General features: G+C 32.0%; 2 protein-coding genes across 2 annotated transcripts; both read left to right on the plus strand.

The window, feature by feature from the left end:
- Positions 1-12,575: 12,575 nt before the first annotated feature.
- Positions 12,576-14,570, plus strand: LOC106707790 (gustatory receptor 5a for trehalose-like). Its single transcript, XM_045686544.1, has 6 exons — positions 12,576-12,632; positions 13,000-13,122; positions 13,243-13,391; positions 13,888-14,038; positions 14,272-14,358; positions 14,496-14,570. The coding sequence occupies exons 1-6, from the start codon at positions 12,576-12,578 to the stop codon at positions 14,568-14,570; spliced, it is 642 nt and encodes a 213-aa protein (XP_045542500.1).
- A 2,155-nt stretch (positions 14,571-16,725) lies between these two features.
- Positions 16,726-21,790, plus strand: LOC106707789 (gustatory receptor for sugar taste 64e-like). Its single transcript, XM_045686545.1, has 10 exons — positions 16,726-16,874; positions 17,561-17,682; positions 18,535-18,714; positions 19,128-19,276; positions 19,506-19,628; positions 19,909-20,063; positions 20,950-20,994; positions 21,118-21,280; positions 21,435-21,524; positions 21,695-21,790. The coding sequence occupies exons 1-10, from the start codon at positions 16,726-16,728 to the stop codon at positions 21,788-21,790; spliced, it is 1,272 nt and encodes a 423-aa protein (XP_045542501.1).
- The last annotated feature ends 4,506 nt before the right edge of the window (positions 21,791-26,296 follow it).

Here is a 26,296-nt window from a genome sequence, read left to right on the forward strand (position 1 = left end):
CAGAAGGCAAAATCGCCAAGTCAATCAATCTATACCAGTGACCATAGGTATTTCTGTAGAAAATATCCTACAAGGTACTTACTTCTTTACAAAATATAGATGACCGTATCTTATAAAGTGAAGGGGCAGTTGTAAGAGAAGCCGAATTGATTTCCGCGATACTAAGAGTAAGCAATATGAATTTCAGGATCAGAAAAGTTATTAACGACAATATATAAGAGCTGTACTCGATGCCGTTGAAAGGACTGGAAATAAGATTAATTAAATAATAATTAATATGGTGCTCAATACGACGATACAAAATATTAAGAAAAATTTCCAAATTAAGAGACGAAATAATCATGCTTGTTAGGTATAATCACTCTAGTCTCTGGAAGACGGTAACAAGGTGTGGTCCTGAGTCACCGTAATCAAGTGAGGGCACGAGAGAGGGCGCTTTACCCTAGGTCGTGCAGAAGGTCTGTGCAGAGAGTCACGGTGCGTTCCTTTGGAGATCCCGGGGCTCTTACCAAATGCACTTGAGGATGGCCACCGAGGGGGTTTTAGTGAATCAAATCTCACATAACCCTGCCTTTCCCCCAGAAGGCAAAAAAAAGGTATAATCACTCTTGTATATTATTTTAGTCTTTCATCAACAACTTACCCTTATCCCTATGGAGAGTCGACATACATCTCTATCAGCCGCCATATCTGAATTCACTCCTTCTTACGCATATCTTACACTTAATCCATCCATACTTTCTTTAGTCTTCCTCTACCTTTCTTATATTATTTTAAGTCTTTGACCACCATTTATTAATAATAAACGTCCTTACAGAAACAATAAATCAAATTATAATTTTTTTATTTATTTTTAGTGTCTAAACTATGTAACTTCTTATGACATTTTTATGGCCATTTCAATAATCTGTGACGAGTGTTATAGAAAAAAACTATTAAGAATTTACATTAATACATCTTACCCTCGAATAATATTAGGGTAAAGACCAAGGTTACAACTGTAAAATATGTGTTTATTCCATTTCTGAAAAAAAGTTATCAAAGAACCTAAGCATTTTAATAACTTTGGTCAACTTTGCTAAAACGAGTACAAATAAGTAAGTAAGTTAAATAAACTAACTATAAACAGTACGACAGTTTATTTTCATGTTTTATAAAAAATAAATGACTCCTAATTTTGCTGTAATTATTATAAACTAGCTTTTACCCGCGACTCCGTCCGCGCGGAATAAAAAATAGAAAACGGGGTAAAAATTATCCTATGTCCGTTTCCTGGTTCTAAGCTACCTGCCCACCAATTTTCAGTCAAATCGATTCAGCCGTTCTTGAGTTATAAATAGTGTAACTAACACGACTTTCTTTTATATATATAGATGAAACTAAAAACTTACGAGGGTATATAATATAACTGTAGACATATGAAGAATAAACTGTTAGCGAATGATGAAAATATAAGGCTATTCATGACGTCATCAAAGGATCGGATCAAAATTGTGACACGGTTATAATCTTCCCGCAAATGTCGCCAATAATTCGAAGGCAATATCTACAAAACAAATTACATCTTACTTCTTACTAGTCATATTTTAGTAATATTATAATTAATATCAATTATCTTACTAATATTATGATTAGTATGTAGATTAGTATTATTTTGTTCATATTCATTTATTGTGAGTGGTGAGGGCTACAGAGAGAGGAACCTCCTCACTATGAGCGCGGTTTCTATAATAACTGCCTTTTGTATCGAGCCCTTAATCCAACTGTTTAGCGAGAGCTTCTTAAGATGTTAGTCGAAGCTCTTCCCTATCATTCTATTCACCAATACGACTATTAGTATTATTAGATTTTTTTTTTTTAGTAAAGGGACCAGCTGAAAACCAGCGCAGGGACAGATAAGTCTGCTTCGCTGAGCTAGCTTCCTTTTGCCACATTGTTGTACAAAGTTTGTGCCTCGTGTGTGTGTTTTTTTATTTTATATTCTTTGTGTGGCAATGTTTTTATTTAATTCTTTTCTTTTCTGTGTTAAAACTAGTAACGTGAATGTTTGGATTAATGTATTATTATTTGTTACCACATAACACTAGAACGGCTAAACGAATCTGGATGCAATTTGGAACAGAAATAGATTACCCTCTCGAATAAGTCATAGGCTATTAACTTGCGGATCAGGTCTTGACTGATAGCTATTTTAAATTAAAAAACATAAGCCTAAAAAATAATTGTGTAAATGAGAATGAGTACGAAAGGATTGACGACTGAAATAACGATAATTTTATCGACAACATGTGCCGATTAAATTACAGTGCAGATAATTTCACTATGTTCTACTTTTATACTTACTTTGTCCTCTGAAGATATGATCTTTTCGTTTATTTTACGTAAGATTGAAGTTAAAAACAAACTAATACAAACAATGAATATGTCGCTAAAATACCATAACATTGATGTTATTATATTCAGCACCTGAAAATATTAAATTACATAATAAAACAATTTAAATTATTTGAGCTCCCAAAATTTTCGACATAAATACTAAGGCTTAAAAAAGTGATGACAGACTATCTTATTTTTAAAATAAAAAAGCATATATAATTTTACAAATTAAATATACAAATTTAAAATAAGAACAGGAATAAATATTTTTCTTTTGAATCATATTAAAAATACTTACAAATAATAAAATCAACGTGAATAAATTATACGGCATATTTAGTTCGAAAATCCACGGATTGGTTATTGCAGTGAAAGTTATTAACATGTCTTTTGCTGTTGTATTACAATTCATTATTTCATTTAAATTTTCAAACGCTCGTAGTACTTGCAGTCCTGTAAAAAAATCGTGAGTTTTTCATACAAAAACATTTTATCATTCCTCTCATTTGCTTTTAAAAAATATAGATAACAATAAGTTTTTGTACGAGTGTTATGGCATTGAAACGGCATTCTTTTAATTTATTAAATTGTTGGATAATAGCAAATATGAAACACGGGTAATGAAGTTCAAATAATCCGCTAAGAAAAAATCTGCCATAGTAAAATACTAATTTAAGTGGGCTATGTTGCTAGTTTTTTTTTTAATCACAAAATGCAATTAGCATACTATGTTGCTTACCAATACATATGGCCAAGAAGCCTATAGATAGAATAGTGCATTTTTGTTTAACACGACAGTCCGTGTATTCATCGAGTCTTGATTGAGTTAACTTTAGCATTAATCCTGGCCATCTTAAAGCGACGATGAGAGATAATATGCAAGTCATACAGGTAGAGGTGTAATAAAATGCGTATACTGAAATTTTAACATATATTTAAAGGCAATTCCGCCTTATCAGAGTGAGTTTCCATCTTAGGGCGTGGGAATTTGGACCAAGTAGGTAGATAGGAAATATAACTTTTAAAAGTAACAGCGTCTTATAATTAATTGCTACAATAATTTGTCACGTTTCACTGAGCACGTAGTTGTGAACGTAACTGACGTCTTTTCGCACCGACGATCAAACACTAACTGACCAACGCCCTCTTCGTGGCGTCACCTTCTCGTCCGGAAACAGAACTGTCAATTAATCACCCCACTAGCGCTCGGTGCTACGTTTTGAAATAAAAAAGCATTACTAATGATCAAACATTGTATTTCAAAATCATAATCATAGATGGCGTTAGGGATGCGCCGTCATATTCATAAATTATTTTGTTTTGTAGTTTTACTAAATTTTAAATGAAGACTAACCAAAGTATGTAACTTCATGGCTCATGGCAGAAATTACGGATAGTCTTTATGAATTAAAATAATGGTATTAGAATTGTTTAGGATCTTACCTACAGTAGAGAGATTCAAATTAAGAATTAATCTATAAAAACATATGAGGACGCTTATAAATTGAAAAGAACAAATTATCAGACTGTAGAGTGAGTTCCATGTGAAGAAGGAAAATCTGAAAACACATTGCAATGTTTTAATCGTACAAGAAATTCTAAATGTAATGTATCATAATTCAAAGCTTTTATCTACAACTTAGAAAGTGTTTTACAGCCTTAAAGAAAAAATCTAAATGTACTTCACTAAATTAAAGCCAAATTAGCTTTAGATATTAAATTAAAAGTTTGACTTGTTTAAAAACTACAATTTGGTAATTTAATTAAATTACACACTCTAAAAAACGTGTTTTAAACATTCAATTGCAGCTTTACATATACACAGACAAACGTTGTCCATCTTTAAGCGATACAACAACTTACAATAAAATTTAATACCTTATTTTCATGACATCTTTTTCAAAAAATCCAGTTATAGGGTACAATCCTAGCAACTGACTCACCACATAGACAACTTTTAGGCACCCTTGCAATACAGGTATTTGGTATTCCACGTCTTCATTTATTCCTTGATAAAACAATCCGTTATTAACTAAATATCGTAGCATAAATTTTATTTAATTAAATGAAATTGTTACACTAACCATTGCTTAATTTTTCCTTGTGAAACGTGTCTTGAAGTTCGTTTTCATCACTGTAAATAAAGAAGTATTCAAAAAGATACTAAAAGTTACATAAGAATTATTATGAATATAAAATAAATAAATGATCCAGTGTGTTAGAGAGGTTTTTTTTGCTTACCTATCGAATAAGTAATTTTCTTCTCTTACTTTTTCCAACTCTTTATACAAGTCAGATATTGTAGGATCTGAAATAAGGTAAGTGTTATTAACATTTTAAAAGCTTTTTAATTATTATAGCAATACTAAATAATCAGCACATTATATACAAAAAAGTTTATTCAACAAAACATAATGATGATTAATTTAATCTTACTGTTAATTTTCGGTTTATTCATTTTCGTATTCACTGAAATATTCATGGCTGTGAACTGTATTTCTTCACGTAAACTGCCACAGTCAACTGCTTTGTTGATATTAAATAAAGGTTAGTATATTTGTTAGTACAGGAAAAGAAATGGACAACAATATTAACTTTTCAACCATGAACGCTGTTTATTTTATTTCAAACTAGCTGTCGCGCGACTTCGTCCGCGCGGAATTAAAAAAAAGTAGCCTATGTGTTCTTCCAGACTATGATCTTCATAATATTAGTAACATTAATAGGGATTGACATTTATATTGACACTGTCATTGAATTCGTATCGTGTCATACAATCTTTTGTACTTTCTAACTAATCCATTTCATAGATGGACCGAAAAATACCTTTTTTTATAATTTTGAACAACTGTTTCAATTATTGTTTAAAAATTCAACAAAACAACTGGGGATAAAGGACTTAGAGTAATAACTGCTTCGTATATCACTTTAAACGTAAAATATCTTAAACGACACGTAAGAAAAATGACACAAAATTCATTCAAAATTACTTCTGTACCCATTTTGATCGACCATCGTGGCCATTTTTGGAGGAGGCCTATGCCCAGCAGTGGGCGTTACGTGACTGAGAAGAAGAAGATAAAATGTTGTATTCATTTTTCAAAACTGTTAGTAGAAATATACACTTATAACATAAGAGTTGGCATTTTCTCGAGTACCTTTTTGACCGGAATTAAAGTGATATTTTGATAAGTGTATAAAATACTAGCGACCCGTCCCGATTTCGCTTGGTTTGAACAAATATTTTTTAAATTAACAAATCCTAAACGATTTTCGTGGAATGGTTGTATTTTTCAACCAGGTGATTAATTCGTTCAACTCGAATAAAATTAGACTTAAATTTGTCTAGAAATCTGAAGGAGACATTGATTGGCAGCTCTAATGGTGCTGACGAGCTTACGGGCAGATATATCTAGGTTATCTTAAAACTCAGAATAACGTCTTTTCATAAACATGTCAGATCTAAAAAAGTGAAAGAAACTATTGGTAAGAACAGATGGTAATATACCATTTAGAATACCATGCCTTTAGAAACTAATATACGTACCTGATATGTTGTGGGTAAAATGCCTAAACAATATTTTTTGTTCAACTCACGATTTTGGGAATATTAAATATGGAACATACTCTTATAAGTTAGATTATAAACGACCGTTGTTTACAATTTCGCGGTGACATTAATACATTTACGGCAAAGCTAAAGCTGCTATTGCAACCGCTAATATATTTCTTGAAAGCCTTGTTAAATGTTGCCGGAATGACTTCGCATTTATTATTTGAACAAGCTGTCGCCCGCGACTCCGTCCGGAATTTAAAAAAAAATTAATAAGTAGGCTATGTATTCTTCCAGACTATGTTCTAAACATTCGGATTTTTAATAATATATTTACTAATATGATTAATATTTCTAGATTATACTGGAATGCAGCTAAGACGCGGAACCACATACTTCTGTAGTAAAAAGCATGTCCTACAATGCCCAAAAATTCTTTTAACTTTTGACCTTGAATATTGTAAGTTTTATTAAAAGAACGACTACAATTTGATGTTGTAAAAAAATAAAACGTTTAATTAAAAAAAAAAATGCTTACCTAAGCGGGAAATATAACCCACAAAATTTTGATATACATTTTATAAACTGACACGAGTTTCAATTCAAAAGAGTTAAATTCTTATATAAAAAATTTAAATTCCAAGCACGTACTTCAGTTTTTCTAATCCCAATATAATTCGTCGCTCGTAGAGCTGAATCAATAAAATTCATTAAACAAGGCACTTGTGCTGCGGAAGACAAGCGAAGTGCTGTTAATTGAACTGAATTTATATAGATTGCGTTGCATTTAGACTGCGAATGAGAACTCATTACACGACGTTAATCAACGTGTAAACTAAGTACTAGCCATTAAACTCTTGGCAAAGATTAACACAGTTACATAAATAAAAACTTCTTAAATTTGTTTTTTTTTTAATCATAAGGTGGCAAAATAGCGAGCGGCTACCTGAATCTGCCGAAATAGTGAAGCTACCGTTGCCCATACACATCTGCAATTTCAGATGTTTTGCCTACCTCCAATCGACAAAGTAGGCGACGCTGACAAGAGAATATTTCCCCTTTCAATGCATTCTCTCCTCCGTCAAATCCACCTCCCTAAGAGAGAAAGAGGACTAAAACTAGTCGGGTATCGGCACCGACTAGTTTGGAACCTTCGAATTTGAGTACATGACAGGACTCCGAAGGGCTTTAAACTAGTCAGTGTCGATATAAGAGTAATTTATGTTGGTGTTCGCCTTCTTTACTTGGTTTAAAATGTCAAATAAGTTTTAACAATTACCTGAGTGTATTCATTCAATTCATGAACACCCTTTACAATCGCGACTTGATTTCAATCTTTTCTACTATAATACGTAATATTTATGTGTCAAGTTGAAAGTTAAATATAATTTAACCTAATAACTATTTGACCCGGTTAGAGGTTAATATAAACACATCCGAGCTTAATTAAGAGAAAATTGCCCTTTGCCGCGACGCTATCGCCTTATCTTTTAGCGAAATTTACATTTTCTTACTCTCACCGCAATCTCGGAAGATTTAATAGGATTATACTTTTTCTAACGCAACCATCGTTTCTCACTTTTTGTTTACTCTTCTCTTCAACCTTTAAACAAAAAACTAAAAATGTAGCAAAACTTTTTAAAATTTTATCAGCAGCATATTTTTTCTGTATTGGCATTAGGCTTTACCGTATTTAATAAAGAGTAAGTACCTTAAAAATTGACAAATAGTTAGGTGTCTTAACTCTCCTCTTAAGTAAATTATTTTACGAATGATTGAGGCGATCAAAACCAACTATAGCCTAGAATCATTTCTGCCAACGTGACAAAGACAAATAGAGAGTAGAGTACGTAATGGCAAATGAAAATCCATCAAAATGTATTATCTTTACCCAGCCCTCTTGGTTATAAGCATAAATGTCTAATATTATTTTTTTACAAACATTAACTTTCATTAAAAATAAGCATTAAATTCGAAGGAAAACTGTACTGTCATACTCGTATTATAATTCCGTCGCAGCGGAAAATGAAGCTGGTAACAATGTTACGTTTAGTTAGCTACAGTTGAAAATAGCCGACACAATAACAAGGTTCAGTTAGAAACAAGCTCTCTACTTGAAATATCAACGTAACTACGACTAACAAAAGGTTTCCTTTTCCGACGTAATAAATCCAAGCTACCGTTCAAAAGCTCTACCTTAACCATTGTACCAAACTTGAGTAACAAATGAAGACCTTTTATTCAGATTGTTAGTTTACATTGTAAGTAGACAAGAACCAAATCAATCTATGTTAAAGCTCTTTTAACCCACTTAGAATTGATAGAGGTAGACTAACTAAACCCGTACATATACGTATATTCATATTTGTCACAATGGGAAATATTACTAAAGAAACGGTCAGCTAAAATTTCAATCGATAAGATTCTGAAAAATAAGTCTCTTTTGAACAAGTTTACTACAAACTTTTTTTATTACCGTGTTGACCCGATTTAGAATGAAAAGTAATAAATAATATTATTTTATTAACGTATCTTCAAAACTAACTACCAACATATACCGTATTATTCAAAGAATACAGTTAAATTCTGTTTTTTTAAACACGAGTTTTATTCTTTGACCGCCGCGCCGGTGATATAATGGACGTCAACGTTATAAAAAAAATATGTTTTACCCTTAAATATTTATGTATCACCAAAACTGCTTCCAATATAAATCATATTAATATTATACTAAATGCGAATGTTTAGATGGTTGGATGTTTGTTCAAAAGTATCTGCGAAACAGCTCAACGGATTTTGGTAACATTTGGCACAGATATAGAACATAGTCTGGAAGAACACATAACACTACTTATTACACATAGGCTACTTATTACGTTTTTAGTTTAAATTCCGCGTGTAGTTGCGGGAGACGGCTAGTACTTAATAATTTGTCAAATCCAGCGTGTGATATTTAAAAGGGTTGACATATGTTTAAGTTTAAAATGTAATTGAAATACACAAATTTAAATGATTTTGTTATGGTTAGACTCTTAATATGTAGCAACAAATATTGCACAAGATATAAGGAAGAAAAAAAGAAGTAAACATACTCGTCGTATATAATTTTATCTATACCAAATGTATTATGTTGTACTATAAACACGACGTGAACATCAAAGTACACAGTGACTACAGAGTATGTTGCCGTAGGGCAAGATCTTTCTACAGGTTGCAGGTGAACATTGTAGACATCTCCACCTACCTCAAAGTCTTTGCTGACTGACTTTGAATATGAATAGGATATACACAAAACTAATCTTCCTACAAGACGTTGCGTTTAGTTAGTTTATAAACGTTTGAAATACACATACTTGATATTCGCAAATAAACGTTTATAAATCCTCTGAAGTGACAATCTTTCCTTGTTCCTGCAAAGGACTGTAACAAGTTGCCGGCGTCAGTTTTTTTTTTTTTTTAAATCCAAGTATGACGAGAGGCCTTCAAGGGTTACAGTGAATAGGCATTTATCGCGCGTACTATCTTTCGACATCAGGTAGGGTCATGGCCAAGGGCTAGCTTATTCAATATAAAGAAAAAATCTAAATGTGCAAATGTGCAAATTATCGGGAAACGTAACATCGTTTACACTCAAGATTTGGGATTATTTGGATTGGAAACACGAAATAGTACCTTTAATACCAATAAAAAAAGTTGAAAAGAAAATATGTAAAGTAACAGCCCTTTATTTAAAAGAATGTTCTTATCGTCGTTAATTTCATTTGTTTGTCCTTTATCTTTTCAGTTGTACAATGGCTTTATCAGTTACAATGTTACCTCAGCATTATCATATATATCATAAGATTTTATATTCTTTACTAAGAGAATATCAGAAGATCTAAATACCACTTATATGGTTACTGTCACGAAACATGTTGTTTAGAATTTTGTATTTGATAATTCTTATCATTGTTCATATATGTTTTTAAAACGTATCTCCATAAAGGCTTAACGGATCTCGCTTAAATTTGGCATGAATGTAAAACATAATCTGAATATCTGAATAAAGGGGTTTATTTGAAATTATTTTTTCCTTTAATTGTTTGTTATTGTATTATAAGCTTTAAATATATACCACAATAATGTTTTGTACCTATAATTTTTTATAAAAATGTCATTCAAAAAAATATTGACGTATTTAAATAAACATTTATCTTGAACTCATAAAATCGTGACAATGTTTTGGAAATAAAATAGTTTTATAATCGTTATTTCACTTTATTTATTATCTTATCTTACTTGTCAAATGCTTAACCTGTCACATTAGGTAACAAGTTTACTTAAGCCAAAGTAAATTATCATTTAATTATATCAAAGCAACGGCCAACGAAAAGAAATTTACCAAATTTTTCTAACCAAACATCCAAACAACAATGATTGATGAATAATGGAAGAGATCACAACGAAAAAAAACAGACTTAAAAAATTACGGGACATTTTTTTATGTTGTATACATATTGCTATAACGAATACTTTACATCGAATAGTTACACGTGAAAGCGTCATTCTTTGAACAAAATCTAAAATATACGAATATTTTGTGAGCAATCTATATATATAAAAGAAAGTCGTGTTAGTTACACCATTTATAACTCAAGAACGGCTGAATCGATTTGACTGAAAATTGGTGGGCAGGTAGCTTAGAACTAGGAAACGGACATAGGATAATTTTTACCCCGTTTTCTATTTTATATTCCGCGCGGACGGAGTCGCGGGTAAAAGCTAGTTTTTTATAAAGTATGAGCATAATTAATTAATTTGTTTAATTTGTTGTTCGCATCTATATTTAAATCAATTATTTTCTGAATTTAAGATGGCAATGTTTAATAAAGTATCTAAGAACAAGTTTTCTGAACTGCAAAATATTTTGCGTGAACCGATGAGATTGTGTCGCTGGACGGGATTCTTTCCAGTCGATGGTCTTTCTGAGTCAACAATATCAAAAATAAGGTAATTTAAGTTTTCTTTTAAAGTATATTGCTTAATTTGGTAATCATTTAAATTTACTACACATAAAGCATGACATATATAAAGAAATAACAAAGATTTTTGTCCTATGCGATCCTAAGTCTCTAGATAGATTTTGATGAATTTTTTCTAGGTTTCTTTATAAATGTTTGCAAACTTAGTCAATCTTTTTGCTTGCATTACACGTTATTTAGACTTTGCATTGCATTTTAGAGTCGGTTTAGCTGGTAATTAACATAGTTAATATTTGTCCTAACAGATGCAGTCGAAGTTTCCCTTACATCGTATTTCATGTTGCTTCAGTCCTGGGTCAGATTGTAACGACATCATTGAGTACGATCTCTTTTTTAAGTTACTCTTATAATCTACAAACTTCAAGTAAGTTATAATATTGACACTTTGTTCTCACCTCACTGATGTGGTCAACAGTGGTAGAGCCATCAACTATATCTGTTACACGATAACGACGCTATCGGCCCGACCAATGAAATACGACATATAAAATAGGTGTCGAAATAAAGCAATTTCGCTTTGCGCTTGATGCGTGTGCGTACCGGAGGCCCCATTTTGGTTTTCTCTTTCCTTTTACTAAGAGATAGTAAGAAATGGATGGGAAGGGCAAAGTAAATCTACCCCATTTGGACGAGACGCAAAGGAAAGGAAAATGTATATTATATATAAAATATTATATTTTTGTGCGTTCCTTCCTGTGTCGATTAAAGGTATTCAACACATCTGCACATGCTGATGTCTATGGGCAGCGATCGTTTCGCTTTTTTGGCAAGTTCACCTTAAGGTGAATATACACTAGAACATTTTTTCAAGCATTTCTATGTTATGTAACGTTCTTACGAATGGTATACTATAGGTAAAAGCATAGTTTCCAAAGCACGTCTGGTTCGTGAAAGAGTGATACACTAGAACATATCATGGAGCTGCTTGTTGTTTTGTTACAAGTAAATGCTCTAGTCTATACCCACCTTTATACACGCATATGCGTTGTAACATCTTACATTCTAAATTAATACTGGTTTTACAGGTAAATTTATATTTTACTCTACTGGTTTGATAACGGCAATCTTATTAATTAAACTCTCTAAAAATTGGACAAATCTTATCAAAGCGTCATTGAAAATTGAAACAATATTAGTTGGAATACGACGACCACACAATTCATTCAAAAGTCTTGCTTATATTGTTATGTGCCTGGCAGTAGGTACGTATTTTTTATACCTTTTGGAATACGCACGAAATAAAAAAAAACAAAGAAAATAATACCAGACTGAAATAGGAAGGTAACGTTTATTTATCGCTTGTATGTAAGTTTTCATGTGTGTAAATACGTTAGTGCGAATGCGGTCTAAAACCGAAGCAACTGAACCTATTTTGACGACTGAGATGTCACTTGATTCTTACCCTGAGTATTATTGGGGTACAGGTTTTTATTTAATTAACAAATAATGTTTTTTTTAGAACACAATCTAATCGCTTTTCAACTTTTAAACAATTCCTAATTTAAAATTTGTGTTTTGCAGTTGAACACATATTGTCACTTATGTCAAGATTATATACGGCTAAGGGTGAATTAAACAGTTCCACAATAAACAATGAAGTTATTGAAAAATATTTTAAAACGTCAATGCCTTTTATTTTTAATATAACCAATTACAGCCTATGGAAAGCTGTACCATTTGTGGTAAGATAATTTTAATAGAATACAAATCTTGAAAAAATTATTGATAATGTAGAGACATGGTGAAAATGTTTTAAAAAGTAATTTTTAGCAGCAATATCCTGGGGTAAAACGTCTTTTTGATACATTGGGTTAAAAACTCATATACTACCCTAAGTAATTGAAGACTAGGCCATGTGCAGGTTGTATCACGATATTTTCCTTCGCCGAAGGAACCTCGGATAAATACACCTATAACACAAGTGGAAAATTGAAAAAAATATTGGTATATGGCGGGATTCGAATCCGGGACCTGCAGATTACAAGTCAAGTACTTAACCCCTGAGCTACCGACGCGCTTCTGACAGATAAAACTTTTATCTAATTTCAGGTAGTAAATGTACAAGCAACATTTTTATGGAACATTACTGATGTAATGATAATGTGCATAAGTATTTATTTGACAGCATATTTACAAGATTTGAATAAAATTATATATGACAATGAAAAATCGGTACGTTTCCAATTACAATAATTTTGTATTTATTTATTTATTTAAAAAATCTAAAATCTACACTGAGAGACTGTTAAAGTAATCATTAAATCAATTCACATGTTTTATTTTTTTGCATAGAAATCAGTTCGTTGGGAAGAAATAAGATTGCTCTACTCACATCTCGTCTCTTTGGTCAAAGAAGTTGATTCAAGATTCTGCTATCTGGTGCTGCTGTCATTTTTCATAAACCTGTTCTTCATCTCGCTGCAGTTATTCAATAGTTTGACGTAATTATATTAGGCTCAATTTACATTTCAAAATTCTATATTATGATTAAACTAAAGCGGTAATAGAAAAGGTATATTCATAGCGTAAACTACTAGGTTCTAATGGTATAGAGGGACGTTCTACGACGTAGCAATCTACGAGATAGGCCTACGATCTCATTGATCCTAAATATGTGGGTTAGGCGTTAAGAGACCTATTTAAGTAGCGATTTTTGATAGATGCCTACGTCGATTGAGCGCGATATTATTTATAATGAAAATTATGTTAATGATTTGAAAGTAATGTATTATTGTATCAAAGTGACAGATTTTTTTTTAATTTCAGAAACGGATTACCTTTAGGTATTGATAGTGGAAATAAGAATTCTATATCGTGAGTACTTCATTAAATATAATCTATTGAAATAATATAATTATTAAAAGAGCCTTAGATTTCTGTAATTTATAAATATTTTTCCTAATTTCATATTAATTTTGAAATGAATAATTTTCACAGTGTATTGCATTTGACATACTATATTTACTCGTTTACGTTTCTGATGACGAGAGCTAGTGTGATGTGTTTACTCGCGGCGAACGTATACAGGGCCGCACAGGAGCCGCTGTTTGTTATTGAACATGTTCCCGCATCTGAGTATACGCTCGAGGTGAGTTAGCGAAACTTGTGCTATTTATACATCTATTAATTATTTTAAATTTAAATCGAGTCTTTTGTCGACCTTTGGACGCCTTAACTCTATCTAAGTACTTGACAGAAATTTTCTAGTTTTATTTCTTGAAATTAAATTAAATCCTGTATTTCAAATTAGATAACAAATTAAGATCAAGTTTTTGTAAAAGTGTTTTTTTTATGTTCACTGTTCAATTTTACTGTTCTCAGATTCAAAGATTCATTCGTCAGATTCGTTATACAACGACCGCGCTGAGTGGTGTCTACTTTTATGTCACGAGAAGTACTTTGCTGAAGGTAAATAAATATTTTAAAAAGTACGCTAAAAAAACAAATGCAGGTTCAGATATTAAACTAAATAAAAATGAATATTGTGAGCCATAAACAATGTGGCTAAATTAAAAGATAACAATAAAAGACTTTTTTTGTTTCAGGTAGTTGGAACTCTTTTAACGTATGAATTAGTTTTGTTGCAATTTAATATAAATATATACAAAGGCTCAACATAAAGCAGGAATATTACGTGGAAGGAAAAAGTATAAAACTAGTTGAAGAAATTTTTACAACCAAGAAACAAGAAATGAATGTAAAAAATAAAAATAAAATTTAAGTAATAAATATTACATTATTCCAATCAGATGTCTCTGTTTGTTAAGTGAGTAGCAGTCACCCGCGACTCCGTCCGTGTGGAATTAAAAAAGCTTAATAAGTAGCCGATGTGTTCTTCCAGACTATGTACTACATCTATGCCAAATTTCATCAACATCCGTTGAGCCGTTTCGGTGATACCTTCTAACAAACATCCATCTAAATTCTAAACATTCGTATTTATAATATTAGTAAGTTGTTCTAATTGTTAACAATACGATAGTGCCAATGAATTTGCCATACAAAATGAAACGAAATTACAATGAATACTAAAATAATCTCAGCAAATAATTATTTTCTTCTCAAACTAGATATGATATAAATAAACCACAGATAAGTAAAACATAGTATACGGGATTTAGTTTTGCGATATAATAAACTGGGCCATAAATATTTACCAACACACAAAGAATCCAGACAAACCCTTTCCGCATCTAACAACAAAGAGGAGGGTCACATATCCCTACAGACTACAAAATAAATCAATATTAACTGGCAACTATCTTTCGAACCCGGAAATCGGTCCAGTGTAAACAAACAATGACCTAGTACATTTTTATCTATATATAAACTTTCAGATATCTTTGATGGGAATGAATGTGAATAGAGATGGAGGAAGACCGAACTAAGTATGGATGTATTGTGTGAAAAAGGAAGATTATGAATTATGAAGACTAAGAAGGTGATGATTCAGATATGAGACTGATAGAGATGTAAGGAAGAGTAGTAGATATTGATCTGATTCTACCTAGAGATAAGGGCGAGACTTCTTTGTGATAGTGTTTCGTTAAAAATTTAAAGCTCTTCAAAATCAATCATCATCTTCAAAATCATCATTATCAGCCTGAATGCGTTCACTGCCGAACGTAGGCCTTCCCGATCCAGTGCCGCCTATATCCAGAGCACTCCTACGCTATCGACATATCCGTGGCCGCCATTCTAGGACTTTTCGGCCCAACGGCCGTCCGTTCCACGGACAATGTGTTCTGCCCATCGCCACATAAGGTTAATTTATATACATTGATAAGATTTAGGACAATTCATATCCTATACAAAAAATATAACTTGGATGGGAACCGATGACAAATTATGAACTTCAAGCAAATTTCGGAAGTATCAACAAAACATTTGCTGCAACAGGGATTATTGAAATGTAGCTGCAAACTAATATTTTCATAAGCCCCTTGCAAAAATATCTAGCTGTTAAATGTCATAACAAACGTCGATGCTACGTTAACGTGTTGATTTAGCAAACTATGTTCCTACTTCGTTGTTAAACGGTTAAACCTCGGCGGTATTTCCAAACCAATACAACTTAGGATCCTATAAGAAGCGAGCATATCATTTCCTTAAAGGACGGCGACGCATCTGCAGTTCCTCACGTGCGGATGCCCATGGGTATTGTTGATCACCTAGGTGTTCCCGCCGCTCGTTTGCCCCCTTCTCTTATAGTAAGTTTAGTAGAAAAGCTGAAAGAAGACTTTTCCACGAACTTTCCAGTGGCCAGTTGAAGACGTATTAAGAAGTGTAAGTAATAAACTAATTTATGTGGTAATATATAAAAAATATTATCAGGGACAATGCGATGAAGACTTGTAAAAGAAATTTTGGCTATGAAAATTATCCATTTTGTAATTTATCAAAGCTTCTGATAATTATCTACATTCTGGAATCTACCAATTTCATTACTCACATTTTTTTAGTTAAATTTAAAATTTTCCTAAAAAACAAGCAACAAATCAAATATCAAGAGCGATTCTTTATTTAGATATCAGATATTATCTGGTCTGAATGGCACTTCAATTAGTTTGACGAAAGCCATTCAAAATCAATAGAAATTTTATCTGCTAAATAAGTTTCACAACGTCAAGTTTAACCTATTATAACGGAAAAAAATGTGTGTGGAATTAAATTAATTAAAAAGAAAAAAATTTGAATAACCTGTTTTTTTGGTAAAATTTCCCGCGTTTTTTTTTTTGATAAAATTATGTAACATTTCTAGGCTTCTGTAACAAAATGTTTCGAAAAGATATCATTTCTAGAAGTCAACATCAACATCGATTAGCGACGTTTCAGTCCGCAATGAAATTACCAATGGTGATAGGACAATGTTTTGGTCTCAATCCCGTTCTTGGAATTTTCGACATCGACGCAACTAAAATTAAGTAAGTGCAAACATTTTTCAATTAAAAAAAAAGACTTAACAAAGACGACGACAAAGATTTGCAAAGACGTTGACATAAAGAACTTATTCGAGCAAAAAATTATAAAACTTTAAAGCCTAGATATAAATAAAAATATATAATTCTGTCGAACCTTAATAGGCGGGAGTCCATGGGAACGAGAAATCCTCTTCGCTTACAGAGTTCGGCAGTCGAGACTGGACAATTACTCTCGCTTTTAGAGCTTTCTTGCTTTCTCCAAGTTTGACTGTTTTATAAATTATTTAGTCTGCAGTTCCTATTGATTTTGAGTACTATAAATTTTATCATTAGCTATCACTTCTTACTTCTTCTTGTATGTCCTCCGTTTTTAATATATGAGAAGTTTTATATTGTTTTGTCTTAATATGTTTCTTGTCACTGTGATAAATAATATGTTAACAATTAAATTGTTTAAACTTTCGTGAGACATCATAATTAATTAATTAAGAAACGGCTTAACTCACGTTTGATCGTCCGGTGACGGCACCGACTAGTTTCGGATCCATCGGGGGTCCATCTTCAGGGCGAGTGTTTAATCCGAAGACTTCGCGGTCGCGTCGCGTCTCGCACCGTCACCGGACGATCAAACGTGAGTTAAGCCGTTTCTTAATTAATTAATATGTGAACATTTTAAAATATTTTTTCAGATTTAAATTATGCTCAGCTCGATGCCTGTATACGATCTTTTCAATATTGGGACAAGCTGCTATGTTATTCTTATCAATATTGAAGTATTTGAAGGATACTGATACGTCCTTATCTTCTAACAGTAAGTCAGTTTTAAATAAAATTCAAGTTATCTTTATCCACTAATCAACGGGTCCTTGGGTATGTTCGGATTAAGTATTGTTATATTGTATCGTTCAGTTCCTTGAACTACCAATTTTTTAGATTAGATAGGGGTTTCCCACAGTCCATTGATCGGTAAGCTGATGGGCCCAACGGGAAACACCCATTAAGTCGTCAGTCGACAAATAAATAGTAACATCAACACTTCACACACTTCGTTGGCAAATTTTACAGAACCAAAAACTCCGAAACATTATATATTCATCTCAAGAGCTCAAATGTATGACGAAGTAACATCTTTTATTCTTCATAGCCCATTTGATGTTTACTGCGACGCGCTTCTAAACAAATTGACCGTATACATTTTTTATAGAAAACGCCCTCATCTACCTCATCTGTTGACAGTTTGACTGATTATGTATATTTTATCTTACTAATGTTATAAATGCGAAAGTTTAGACAGATGATTCTTTAAAGGTATCTCCGGAACGGTTCAACAAATGTTGATGTAATTTGGCACAGATGTAAAACATAGTCTGGAAGAACACATACGTAAAATAAAGAACGTATTTTTTTAATTTCGCGCGGACGGAATCGCGGGCGACAGCTAGTATACAATAATGTAAGGACACTGGAGAGAAAATAATCTAATGAATTAATTATTTTATGAATCAAAGCATAGATTTAGCAGATTCATGTACATTGTTGATAAATTGAGTTGAAAGATGAGCATCTTTCTTGACAGCAGATTTTTGGACTTGAATTTTAAGGATACACTTGGACTAACTGAGCTCTTTTGTATCTTTATTATTCCATTTGTTCCAATTTGCAGCAACTCTAGCTTTCTACAGCTCAAACTTTGTAACGACGGTATTATTTTTGCGTATCGCATCAAAATGGCCGCGCCTTAGCTTGCAAATCTCAATGACAGAAGCGACCAGCCCCAACATTGACAATTCATTGCTCAAGAAATGTAACATGACATGCATACTTGTACTGGTGTTAGCACTTGGTGAGTGCATACTGTTTCATCATCATCATCGCCATCACCACCACCATCATCATCATCATCATCAGTCTGGGTCAGCCCACAACTGGACATAGGAATTCCGTAGTATGCAGTCCTCAGCGGACCTAATCCAGTAACTTCATCCCGTACGCATAAGTAACAGTTAACAGTATACTTAAGGTATTTTACTTTTTGATTCTAGTTATTGTGAGAGACGCTTGTAATTTGAACCATTCTATTTGTTTTTCTGTTTTAAAGAAAAAAACTCACCTCAAAAACAAATATTCATTTACACAACTAGAAAAAGTATTAAAACTTCGGATTCTATAATAGTTGGGAGGAAAATCCATGACACAAAATTACTTTTGTGCAGTGTAATGGAATAGAAAGTATAATATCAAATCTATATTTTGCAGTTGAACATTTCCTCTCAGATCTGTCAGGACTGGCGGCGGTGATTGATTGCGAGCCGGAGAAGAATATATACGAGGCCTTTGTCAAGCACAGCTTCCCTTGGGTCTATGCATTTGTGCCTTACAATCATTTTATTGGATTTCTAACACAGGTTAATAAAATGGTGTCGAGAAAGTGTATGGACCTAACGAATATTATTATTATATTATTATTAATTAAATTATTTACTTTAAAAATTTAAATAATTTAAAAAATTTAAATTTAATTTTACTGTTTTAATAACTTTGTTTTGTAAAAGTATAACGTATTTGAACGTTTAATTTTAAATTTAATTTTTACTTTACCTAACTCAGTAATAAAAATCATGTAATCAATTTCAGGTTTTCAACATACAATTGACATTTACGTGGAGTTTTGCAGATTTATTTATAATCTGCATTAGTTTTTATTTAACATCAAGACTCGAACAAGTCAATGAGAAAATTGTTAAAGTTCGTGGAAAAGTAAGAATATGACTACAATTTAAATATATTAATATTGTGTTATTGACTCTGTGGGTTGTTTTCACATTTTTACTACGTTTAGGTATTTAGCCACAATATATTAGCCTCGACGGTTAACCGACACTAATAAAAAAACCGAACCGAAACAAATGACGAGCTAATACATGTTCCTAAAACACCCATACAATATAGCAATTTTTTTTTTCAGAGATAATGTGAGAGACATGTTTATGTAGGAACGTTTCGTCAGAAATTACTTAAGGTAATATTTATGTTTCAGAATATGCCGCAACATTTCTGGCGCACAGTCCGTGAGGATTATAATCGAGCTGCGTCTCTCGTGCGGCGTGTGGACGAAGCTATTGGAGCTATAATTTTCATATCATTCGCAAACAACCTATTCTTTATTTGTTTACAACTGTATAATACTTTAAAGTAAGTTTGCTAAAAACAATTGAGGAATATCACGACTAACTAGTGGTCCATCCTCGTTTCGTATATATCGGGATTTATTTTTTTAACATTGGACATGACAATGTTTTAATATAGATTAGAACTTAGCATTGAATTCACTGGAAATTCTTCATTGCTTGAGTTTTTAAAGTTTCTTTTCTGTTCTCATTTCCACATTTTATTCCTTCAATATTTAACTTGCCTTAAAAATTTGAAGAACATATATTGCTGATAAATTTTTAAATGTTTGAGCCACAACATAATAATAATCACTTTAATATTCCTGTCATTTTAAAGTGAGTCTAAATCAAATATTTGCCAAACAACAATAAACAAGTTTTCCGTCCAAGTGCCTTCAACCAATATTGGCATAGCGTGTATCAAACTCTATTAACATAGTGAGGAAATCCAATAAGGACGTCCGGGTCCCACTTCTGTTATTATTAGCCCCAAGTTTTGATCTATTCAAACGTAATCCTTCAAGGGATAGTTAATGAAGTTGTGAAGCTTCCGGCCACAGTCACGTATGTAATTAACGGATGTACTTCGTATCCGATAACAAGACCCATATTGGCATTTGTTTACATTTAGTGAACGAGTGAACAGCGCACAAGTTAATGTAATATTTTTGTCTAAACCACTCAAACATTCTATAATATTTTGAGGAACCTTAATTTTATAATTTATTGAGTTAAGTACAATTGAATTAACAAGTAACAAAAAATAAAGAAAATCGAATAACTTGACTAGACTTTAGTCGGACGAAAAACCTTTTATTTTTGTAGGACCCTTTTTACAAACACGAATATCACGAAGTAAAATGTATATAGAGTTGTAACTGTTTAATTCGTCTGTAAAAATATTACAGGGATGGTATAAAAGCGACACCTTTATGTCGAGCTCAAGACATCAGGTACGAAAATTCCAATCATATCTTAATAAGACTTATTTTTGACAATGAATTTAGTTTACTAAATACAGAAATGATGTCTGTTTTTATACAATTTATTTAAGTACTTTATAATTTGATTTTCAGACCCCTATACGGTTATGAGCAAGCTACATACTTCATGTATTCGTTTATATTTCTGGTAATGCGTTCGTTGGCGGTATCTCTGATAGCGGCGGAAGTGTACTCGGCCAGTCGTAAGCCGGCGACCAGCTTGTACGACGTATCGTACAATTCATACAGTGTTGAGGTATTCAATAAGCATCAAGTATCATTCGAAATAATAAGTACACGAAGTACACAGACAGAGGTTCATCCATTTTATATTCGCCGGGAAATATTGTATGGATGCTTTCCTTCAATATCCCAAAAGATTTATGTTTAATAAATAAATAATTTTCTAGATTCAAAGATTTCTGGATCAAGTCCACGGGGATACGGTGGCATTGAGTGGACTTCAGTTCTTCAATATAAAGAAAGGCCTTGTCCTCTCAGTAAGTGATTCTAACAATAATGTTAAACAGTTAAAAAACATAAAATAAATATACTATTCATTTTTATCACAACTTGCTTTACTTGTGTTCTAGTAGCAATATTAACTAATCGGTGTACATTGCCTTTACTCAATCCAAAGAGAGTAAAGTTAAAATTTGTTGTATTTCAGATTGCTGGTACAATCGTCACATATGAACTAGTCTTGCTCCAATTTACGGGTGTGACGCCTACTTCAAGTCCACCAGTTGCAGATTTCTTATCGTAAATTGTGAATATTAGTTGCCTGTTATAAATATTTTAATAGCGATATAAACTACACGTTGTAATAACTACATTCTACACAATGATCTGTTAAAAACGATATTCACTGTCACATTTACTATAACTAATTCAAAAGCAAATAGTACTCTACCACACTTATGGTATCCGACTTGACTAAAAAATATTTATTATAAGCTATCATAATATTGATCTGTTCAATCATACGATTTGGATTCTTTCCCAAATTTTATAGAGTCAATTAGTCTAAATTATTGTTATCTAATTCAATCCCGAATTAAATTACGTCATTCACAACAAACTAAGCTAGTATACGTCGATGTAAAATCAAATAAACCATCACAGTATTGCCAACAGACGCCCGGGGATGACGGCAACGTTACTCGCCATAGTTAATTGGATTACGATTCGGAATTCCTTTATTGGTTTCGAATCGAGTGTAAAAGTTAACTCTCGACCGCACATCGAATGAAAATAGATTCAAACATCGATTTTGTTTATTTTGATAATCGATAGTATTTCAATTTATAAAGTTGTTTTGTGACGTAGAGGGATATGAGGAATTGGTTTTTATAGTATATAGTCATATATCATAGTCAACCATACTGGCCCAGTGCGGATTGTTTGACTTCACACATACTTGTATCTTTAAATTCTCTATTTTCTCAGATATGTGCAGATTGCATCACGGTGTTTTCCTTCGCTGTAACAACGTAAATTGAAAAATACATTGGTACATGACGGGATTCGAACCCAGGGCTTGTAGATTGCAAGTCAAGTGCTTAACCCCTTTTAGAAAATTATAAGTTGTTCTATTTTAACCTAGTTATTATTATTATAATGTATTTGAAGTATTAAATTTAAGATTAAAATTGTTTTAGCACTAAGTAGATAATAAGAAAAAATATTGATTTTAAATAATAAAGAACAAAAAGATCTTTGGCTTACCCACGCCAGAGAATAACGAGAGGGCGGCATAACGCCGCCCAAAAAAAGAAAAAAAAGTGAATCCCACTGACGTAGAGCGTAATATTAATAACTCACAAAATAACCAGCAAAGTAATTAAATGTAGTTTGCAAAAAAAACTTTTAATATTTTAAAGTGAAAAATTCCGTTGAAAACGATTTCAATGTCGACTTCAGACTCTACTCATTTTATAACGCGCACCTACTCAATATCTACATATTATAAATAGAACTCACGAGATAAAAATAAAAACCATAATGTGATTAAAGTCAGCGCCGAAATACAAAAATAATTTTTGAAAAATATTAAATAAAATGTCGTCCAAATAAAATCTTACTAATATCATAAATGCGAATTTTTAGATGGATGGATGGATTGATGTCTGTTAGAAGGTATCAACAGAACGGCTTAACGGATTTCGGTCAAATTTGGCATAGGTGTATAACATAGTGTGGTAGAACACATAAACTACTAATTAAGTTTTTTTTTTTAATTCCTCGCGGACGGAATCATCGACAAAAGCTACTTATTAACCAAACTATTATGGTTTTACTTTTAATTCTACAAATACGTTAAATAAACTGCTGTTAAAGTTTAAATAAAATTTCAATCATGAAAAACTAACAGTTAACGCTTACATCTTATCTATATATATAAAAGAAAGTTGTGTTAGTTACACCATTTATAACTCAAGAACGGCTGAATCGATTTGACTGAAAATTGGTGGGTAGGTAGCTTAGAACCAGGAATAGGACATAGGATAATTTTTACCCCGTTTTCTTTTTTTTTTTATTCTGCGCGGACGGAGTCGCGGGAAAAAGCTAGTTTAATATAATCCTAACATTGAAACTGCAAAATTTGTGTAAAGTTGTACGAAACATTTACTAGGGTAAGGTAAATGCTGTGAATATGAATTACTGGTGCGGAAATTCAGCTTTTAGCAAAGGGTATTTTTGAGAATTAAAGTATAAACTGGCTGCGCAACATCACAGAGTTTCATTTAAAAACTTTTAGACTAGTGGTAAATCTTAACTCATCTTAGTGATAGGTGCAATAACTTAATTAGCCATGAAGTTTTAAAAATTCAATCTAATAAAGATTTTTCTTTACTTTTATACGTAGTTTGGTTCTTATGAACATATTAGTAATAATGAAATACTTCTCAACTTAGCAAACATACATATTTTGGTTTTGTTATTACATATATTAAAAAACATTAATCGTTAAGAAGCAAGCAAGCAGTCAAATCAGGAGATGGCGCAGGACAGATGGCGGTGACGATCTCTTGTGTCGGAGGATAAGACTCTCTTTGGGTCGCTGCGCAATATAAGTTGAGCAATTTATATAATGATCATAAAAAATACTATAAAGACCATTTTCTTAGCTGCTGTATGTCAGAGATATTCTTTAACTTCGTTATTTATTTGGATTTAATAAAAACTTTTTATGTGCACTCATTTTTAACATTATCTGTTGTAAAATACAAGAATGTTGTATGTCTGTTCCTATTATATGAGTTTAATTGTATACTTTAAATATTAATCATTTTAATAAGGGTTCATTGTAAGAATTATTATTTTTATTCTTTGTCGCAAGCTGGTATTGTATAAAGTTTGCTCATTACGCAAAATTAATGTGTAATTAGAGACACAGCTGTCCTTTTTATAACGCTATTAAGTAGATATAAAAAAAATATATTTTGTATTTTATTGCTTGAATACACTGACGCATTGGGAACTAGATTTTTCAGCTTTCTAAGCTCTTAAGAGATTAGAACAGTTTTATATTAAACTAGCTTTTACCCGCGACTCCGTCCGCGCGGAATAATAAATAGAAAACGGGGTATAAATTATCCTATGTCCGTTTCCTGGTTCTAAGCTACCTGTCCACCAATTTTCAGTCAAGTCGATTCAGCCGTTCTTGAGTTATAAATAGTGTAACTAACACGACTTTCTTTTATATATATAGATTTCTTTTATATATATAGATACAAGCGGTCGCTCGCTACTTCGTCGATGCAGAATTAAATATAGGTCCCGTCAAAATAGTTCCAGTCGTTCCGGAGATTACCCAGAACAAACGAAACCTTGTCCACATTTCTCTTACACTGTTAGTTTTATTTTTTCTTTCATCATTATAAATTGACAATTTTATATTACACTCTTTAAGAATACATATTTATCACGTAGCTTTTAAAGTTTTTCTTCGCTAAATGTGATCAATAGTAAAAAGGTCTAACGTTTTCCAACTTAAATTTCCTGAACACGCGCATATCAGCTTGTCGCTTGTTTAGAGACCAAAAGGAAATTGTACGTGAGACACGACAAGAATGTTAAATTTTCTAAATGTCCCAATTCTGAGTAAATGCTTTTAGTACAAGAAAATAATTGTTTAGGTATGTTTTTGTTTTAATAAAAAAACATGATAGTACAAGTTTAGAACTAAACTTCAGTTTATTCTCCTTCTTTGATTTAGTATTTTTCATTTACATCTAAAATTTTCTTAATCACTTAATAATTAAATTAAATATTTTTAATTTAGTTCGACTTTCACCTAACAACGTTGCTATTGTTCCATTCATTTACCACACTGAGCTAAACTGAGGCAGACTGCTAGTATATCTATACTAATATTATAAAGATGAAAGATTTGACTGTTTGTTTGCATTGAATAGGCTCTGAAACTACTGAACTAATTTAAAAAATTCTTTCATTGTTGGGAGGGAAGTTACAGTATCTCCGGTTGTCATAGGCTACGAGTATATATATTACTAGATGTTTTAATTCAACGCGAACAAAATGGCGGGTAATTGCTGGTTATGTTGTAAGTAACAAACTTATAAAAATGTCAGCTACATGAAATTTAATGTTATTTTACGATAATTCTTGATTTTATCAGTATTTTACGATTGTTTTTTACGTGTTTAGCTAGGTGTAGTCTGTCTAGACAAGTTATTGTAAAATATAAAATAAAAATCTTATTTATAAAATAATAAATGTGATTTTACAACATATTTTATTGTATTTTATTTCTAACGCTTGTATTGTTCAAAAACACGAAATAACAGTAAAGATAACTTTAGTTTATAATATTGTAAAAATATCAGTTTTGTTGTGATGGCCATTTATCACTCAGATGACAATGACGAAAACCAACTAATCCGTCAACTGTCGATTTATATTTGTCACTGTGGGGGTGAGATAGTTGTGTTTTGGACGTAAAAGTTAGAATTATTGTCAGACAGAAAAATAGACAGTGTTTCAATTACGTTTTAACTTAAACATAACCTGTATTACTTCAAAAATATTGTTAAATACTTTTAACCCTTTCACCGCCGCTGATTGATATTAATGACGTCAACGTGGTGATGTGTTTCACCAGAAATATTTAAAACTGCAATGCTTGTGGTAAAATTACTTCATTATTTATTGGTAAAGATCTCTGCTCATTTCTACGCATAAGTTTAACTAGAGTCACGGTATGAAAGGGTTGACGTATGTTTAAGGTAAAATGTATTTGAAACAC

This window comes from Papilio machaon, chromosome 3, assembly GCF_912999745.1.
Source record: "Papilio machaon chromosome 3, ilPapMach1.1, whole genome shotgun sequence".
Taxonomy (NCBI): Eukaryota; Metazoa; Arthropoda; class Insecta; order Lepidoptera; family Papilionidae; genus Papilio; species Papilio machaon.

What these genes read in the sequence shown, in the direction of transcription:
- LOC106707790 (XM_045686544.1), top strand. Translation starts at nt 12,576, where the DNA reads ATGCCTTTTATTTTTAATATAACCAATTACAGCCTATGGAAAGCTGTA. An exon ending in GGAAAGCTGTACCATTTGTG is followed by an intron (nt 12,633 to 12,999) that starts GTAAGATAATTT and finishes ATCTAATTTCAG; the next exon opens with GTAGTAAATGTACAAGCAAC. An exon ending in CATCTGAGTATACGCTCGAG is followed by an intron (nt 14,039 to 14,271) that starts GTGAGTTAGCGA and finishes TACTGTTCTCAG; the next exon opens with ATTCAAAGATTCATTCGTCA.
- LOC106707789 (XM_045686545.1), top strand. Translation starts at nt 16,726, where the DNA reads ATGTTTCGAAAAGATATCATTTCTAGAAGTCAACATCAACATCGATTA. An exon ending in TGTCGAGCTCAAGACATCAG is followed by an intron (nt 20,995 to 21,117) that starts GTACGAAAATTC and finishes TTTGATTTTCAG; the next exon opens with ACCCCTATACGGTTATGAGC. An exon ending in AGAAAGGCCTTGTCCTCTCA is followed by an intron (nt 21,525 to 21,694) that starts GTAAGTGATTCT and finishes GTTGTATTTCAG; the next exon opens with ATTGCTGGTACAATCGTCAC.